Source organism: Cariama cristata, unplaced genomic scaffold, assembly GCF_000690535.1.
Source record: "Cariama cristata isolate BGI_N322 unplaced genomic scaffold, ASM69053v1 scaffold29882, whole genome shotgun sequence".
Taxonomy (NCBI): domain Eukaryota; kingdom Metazoa; phylum Chordata; class Aves; order Cariamiformes; family Cariamidae; genus Cariama; species Cariama cristata.
In genome coordinates, this window is record NW_009602560.1 from 1 (window position 1) to 5,395 (window position 5,395).

The following is a 5,395-nucleotide window of genomic DNA, read 5'->3' on the forward strand; positions in this document are numbered from 1 at the left end:
TGTGGTTAAATGTTACCGCTCGCAAAGTGAAACTTGGAGCGTGATGAAACAGCCAGCTCGGATCCTGCCCGGGTTTAATTGGAACAGGAGATAATCGAATATTTATTATCCTGCCTGAGACTTTTTTTTTTTTTTTTAAACAATTCCTTGGAGTAAATAATTAGGATTGCGGCCGTCCTCGGCGAAGATAAATGAGCGGCATTTGTGAGGCGCTGAGAGATGAGGTACAAAGCAAATCTTCTGTGGAAGCCACAAGCGAGCGAGCTTTTGGGCGAAGGGGATTGTAAATTTATTTTATGGACATTTAAAAAAAAAATTATCGCTGTTATTTTTAGCTGCTTTAGCTGAGCCTCTGCCCTCCGTTCTGGTTTGGGTTTGTTTTGTTTTGTTTTGCTTGCTTTTTTTTTTTTTTTTTAAGAAACCTATGCCAGACAGGAAGGCCTTGGAGAAATTCCCACCTCTGCCCTCGTAGATATTTTCAGCAAACCTATTCATAATAAAGGCGCTGCTGTTTGTTAATTAATTCACAGCTTCTCGGCTCGGGTAGTGGAGCCTACTTTTTAATAAGACATATTTATCATGGCGGGGAAATCAAATGAGAATAACTCCCAGCAAGGATATCATCCTCTCTGTAGACAATAATACATCTCCGTGGAAGATACAATATGGATTTGGGAATGCAAAAAGGATTTAATCAGTGTAAAAAAGCAAAGCAGTTCCTTCGTGGACACGTTGTCTGAGGCTGCGTTAGAAGTAGACGGAGGTTTCATATGACATGACATAAGAACGCAGCAGTCAGGGAAGGGGGAGAAAAAAAAAGATGTTATTTATTGTCGAGCTGTGGCTTCTGTTAAACCCCGGTACTTAGAAATATCGCATTAGACTTTATCTCCACAGAGTTTATTTTATTTTATTCTAGAGAATGAAAGAGCCCAGATAAAATTAAATATACAAGAGATACAATTAAATATACAATGGATATCAATTTCAAAACAAAATGCACAGTGGCTCCTCGCAAACTCTGAGCTGCAGAGAGAAGTCTCTGCCTTTTTAAAATACGTGTGCTGCTTGACTGATCCTCAGACATCAGATTATTTTCAGGTCAAGATAGCTTTCATATTTCTAAGGGTTTTTCTACTCTGTCTCTATGGAAGAGAAAGTTTATGCTTTGAGAAAATAAAGAGAAAAAAAGGGAGCAAGACAAATTAAAAGGTCAGAGAGAGAAATAAAAAAGAAAGGTTTCATTTTGTAATTTGAGGTTTTGGACTGGGTTTTTAGACTTTTTGAGCTTGGACTGGGGGACAGAGGAACGATGAAAAAGCAAAGGGGTAGAAAGTTAAGAGCAAATGGCCTGGTGATGCGTTTGCTTTCCAGGAAAAAAAACCCAAAACAACAGCAATTAAACCGGTTTTGGAATCACCTCTTGCCAATGGTAGTTCCAGATCCAGGACCGACGAGTACACAGCAGTGCAGGCAATGAAGGGGTACGTTTTCTAAATACAACCTGTGCTACCAGAGAGGGAGAGACTAGCAAACAGGCCAAAGGAAGCACATTCTTGAATTCATGCCCTTGCTTAAATCTGCTTAAAATATTTGCACTGAATTCCAAAGACATTGTGAGTCCCTGTGTAAACAGCAAATTAAGCCAACTGTGTCAGGACACCGTTACCTGGGCAAAATATACTGAGTATTTGCTGCTTTCAGTTTAAAACCAAATATACCGGACAGAGGCCCTACAATGAATTTAGCAGACTTCTAATTTCTGAGGGTATAACGTCTTGCTGGGTTTTATGTGTGTGAATGGCTGATTTGAATAGGTCAGGGGTAAGAAAGCAAGACTTCCATTCCTTTCATGTTTGTAGCTAGCAATTATCCGTTCTGTATTCTTGTGTTTACATTAATGCGTGTGCTATCTGGACGTCGGTGTGTATATGTGCACATGACACACACGTCTACACGCATGTGCGCACACACATTTGTATGGTAGTTTATGTGTATGCACAGGGGTGTGTATATATACGTATAGATAAATACAGAAGTAAATAGAGGTGTACAGATGAAGCCACGTGTACTTAGAGAGCATGTGTGTGGTTATACATTCTGGGTGCTACCCTCTAAGGGAAAAAAGGTGCGACCAACCAACCAACCAGGAAAACTACCCCCCAAAAGCAGCTCGACACTTTCGCACTGTAACATTTGTTGAGCCTCCTTAGGCTGCACACAGGACAAAATCTGCTCAAAGCATCTGTTCGCCCTGTTCTGTGGGACCCTATTCATGTCATGGGCCTTTCAGGCCCCAAGATGGATTCATAGGCTGGGTACTATTATTGTGTGTTTTCTCCTAACCTTTCAGGTCAGCTTCCAATAGACAGCTGGAAACGGCCTGTCACGTGGCCTTGGGGTGCCAATGTTCTGCCATAGGGGTGTCAAGACCCTGGTAGCCGGAAAAATCATTTTGGGGAGTCCCAGAGATGCAGAAGACAACGTACTACGACAGCTCCACGCTCTTTGGGGGTTACTCCTACGGGAGTGCCAATGGGTTCGGCTACGAGGGTCCCCAGCAGTCCTTCCAGCCGGCCGCTCACGTGGAGAACGACTACCAGAGGTCCGCCTGCTCCCTCCAGTCTCTTGGCAACACAACCCCGCACGCAAAAAGTAAAGACCTGAACGGGAGCTGCATGCGTCCAAGTTTGCCCCAGGAACACCATCCGCCTCCCCCCGTCTCGCCACCCCCAAACCCTGCCACCAACAGCACCAGTAGCAACAGCAATAACCAGTCGGGGAGCAGTAAAACTGCTCCCAGCAAAGCCAACCTCAGTGCAAACGCCAGTCTCACCAAGCAGATTTTCCCCTGGATGAAAGAATCGAGGCAAAACTCCAAACAGAAAAACAGCTCCCCTAGCACAGGTACACCGTTCTGCTTCTGTAACCGTCCGCTTTCCTAAACAGCGAGGTAGCGAAAGCCACCGGTTGGAGTGGGCTTGTTTGGAGGGAGGGGAGAGAGGGAGAGGATCCAGCGAGGATCCAGTAAGGGTCCTGTTGCTGGGCATGATCCCAAGGCTGCCAGCCGCATGCCCCGGCCAGGCTGAGTGAGCCTTGGCCCATCCTGCAGCACCAACTGCACACACTTGGTTTATTTTAAATGTATCCAGAGCCCCACAGGGAAATACAACCAGGTGGTTGTACACAGCTGATGTCCGACTGTGTAGATACAGATACAGGAAAATGTACACCCACTGCTCAACCCAGTGATGCTAAAGCAGAGTGTTTGTTCTCTTCCCACCTCCCTGTCTCCAGACACAGCAGTAAACATGGTGCTCTGAGCATCATGTGTGCATGTATAGAGCATGGCATATTCTTGCATGTATATACACATCTCTAACATGACCAAGAAAAAAAAAATCAGTATAGAAATGTCACTGTTTTGGAAAATATATTCATATAAACTTTGTGGCACACGCTTCGCTCTATGTTAGTATAATTTATCTGCTATATACATGTTTATCTCACAAAAAGGTAGGTACCAACGTGATATGGTGTTTAACAATCTACAGGCAAATATTTGCATTACCAAAATAGAAGACACACGCAGGATGTGCGTGCATGTGTGTGCATTCATACCTCGGCAAACAAAATACCTCCCAACACTGACCCGTGTTAGTATTAATTGGCTTTGCAGTGACTGCACCCCTGCCAAATATTATTTTCTCAAAATTATCTGTTGGAAATAATTGACTCCTAAATAAATGGCCCTGGAATCCTTTTCTACATGACATGATCAAATTTTCATAAACCAGGGGCAGCTTTGGAGAACAGAACTCTTAATAAATGACATGATTATGGAGTGCAGGCTAATGCAAAGGGGTGAGGGAAAGGGGGGGGTCAAACCCTCGTGCCTGTTCCAGGATTTATTAAGAAACGATGCATTCAATTTCTGCATGTAAGTAATTATCTTTTATTTCATTTCGCGGCCAGCAGAAACCTGCAGCGGCGAGAAAAGCCCTCCAGGCTCCTCGGCCTCCAAGAGAGCCCGCACAGCCTACACCAGCGCTCAGCTGGTGGAGCTGGAGAAGGAATTCCACTTCAACCGCTACCTGGGCCGCCCCCGCCGTGTGGAGATGGCCAACCTGTTGAACCTCAGCGAGAGGCAGATCAAGATCTGGTTCCAGAACAGGAGGATGAAGTATAAGAAAGATCAGAAGTCAAAAGGCATGGGATCTTCCTCTGGAGGGCCTTCCCCCACCAGCAGCCCTCCTCAGCCCATGCAATCCTCCGCCGGATTTATGAACGCCTTGCACACCATGAGCAGTAACTATGATGCCCCCTCGCCACCTTCCTTCAATAAACCCCACCAAAATGCCTATGCCATGTCAACTAACTACCAAAACCCCATCAAAGGCTGCCCCTCCCAACAGAAATACGCCAACACGGCCCCTGAGTACGACCCCCACGTCTTACAAGGGAACGGGGTGGCCTACGGGACTCCCAGTATGCAGGGAAGCCCCGTCTATGTTGGAGGAAACTATGTGGATTCTATGCCCACCTCTGGCCCGTCCCTTTATGGCCTCAATCACCTGCCACATCACCAGGCTGCCAACATGGACTACAACGGGCCTCCGCAGATGCCCCCGAGTCAGCACCACGGACCATGCGAGACCCACCCCACCTACACAGACCTTTCCACGCACCACGCTTCTTCTCAGGGCAGAATCCAAGAGGCGCCCAAGCTGACCCACCTGTGATAGGGAGCAGGGACAAGGGACAGGCTCAGGCGAAGTGGCAGAGGGTGGGGTACAGGAGAAGGGGAGGGCCCCCCGCCACGGGGCACGGGAGAGGGGAAGAGGGCAGGGTCGGCTTCAGGAACATTTGTGTTGAGCTATTTTCTTTCTTTCTTTGGCAGGGCAATTTCTACCAGGTTGTTGTGCTTGTGATTATTATTTCTGGGTTTGATCAGGCACAGTTTCCAATCGTTTCAGTATTTACTGTGAAAAGCGTCTCTCTCTCTCTAGAGATATACCTCCTGTGTTTCAACACAAATGCTTCTGAAATGGGTTTGGGGTAGTTTTGTGGGAATCCAGCAGAGTCTCAGCAGCAACATCCTTCATTTCCAAACCAAGTACAGGTCATCACTGATAATTCTCGGACACTGGAAAGGAGAATAGTCAGCCAGCCAAGCCTTTACAGTCGGTGTTTCTGCGTCTACGTAAACATGCACGTGTGTATGCATATGCAATCAAAAGAGATTCGCAAGAAAACTACCCTCCTCTCCACCTCCTTCTCAAGAGGAACCTCGCGCTTTCCTTTCCAGCCTCCAGAGGAAGGGCATCCTTTTTCGCCGAGTAACTTCCCACCAGTCCCCGCGTAAACTGCAAATATACATACCTGCCAACGCGTG

The 5,395-nt window shown here is 46.5% G+C and overlaps 1 protein-coding gene across 1 annotated transcript; it reads left to right on the forward strand.

The window, feature by feature from the left end:
* On the forward strand, positions 1 to 4,878 carry HOXB3 (homeobox B3). The gene is made up of 4 exons (XM_009694812.1): positions 1 to 224; positions 2,354 to 2,907; positions 3,976 to 4,786; positions 4,836 to 4,878. Exons 2-3 carry the CDS (start codon positions 2,472 to 2,474, stop codon positions 4,740 to 4,742), a joined length of 1,203 nt encoding a protein of 400 aa, XP_009693114.1. The 5' UTR covers positions 1 to 224; positions 2,354 to 2,471; the 3' UTR covers positions 4,743 to 4,786; positions 4,836 to 4,878.
* Positions 4,879 to 5,395: the final 517 nt, after the last annotated feature.

Coding starts and splice junctions, on each gene's coding strand:
- HOXB3 (XM_009694812.1), top strand. CDS start 2,472: ATGCAGAAGACAACGTACTACGACAGCTCCACGCTCTTTGGGGGTTAC. Junction 2,908..3,975: donor AAACAGCTCCCCTAGCACAG/GTACACCGTTCT, acceptor TTTCGCGGCCAG/CAGAAACCTGCAGCGGCGAG.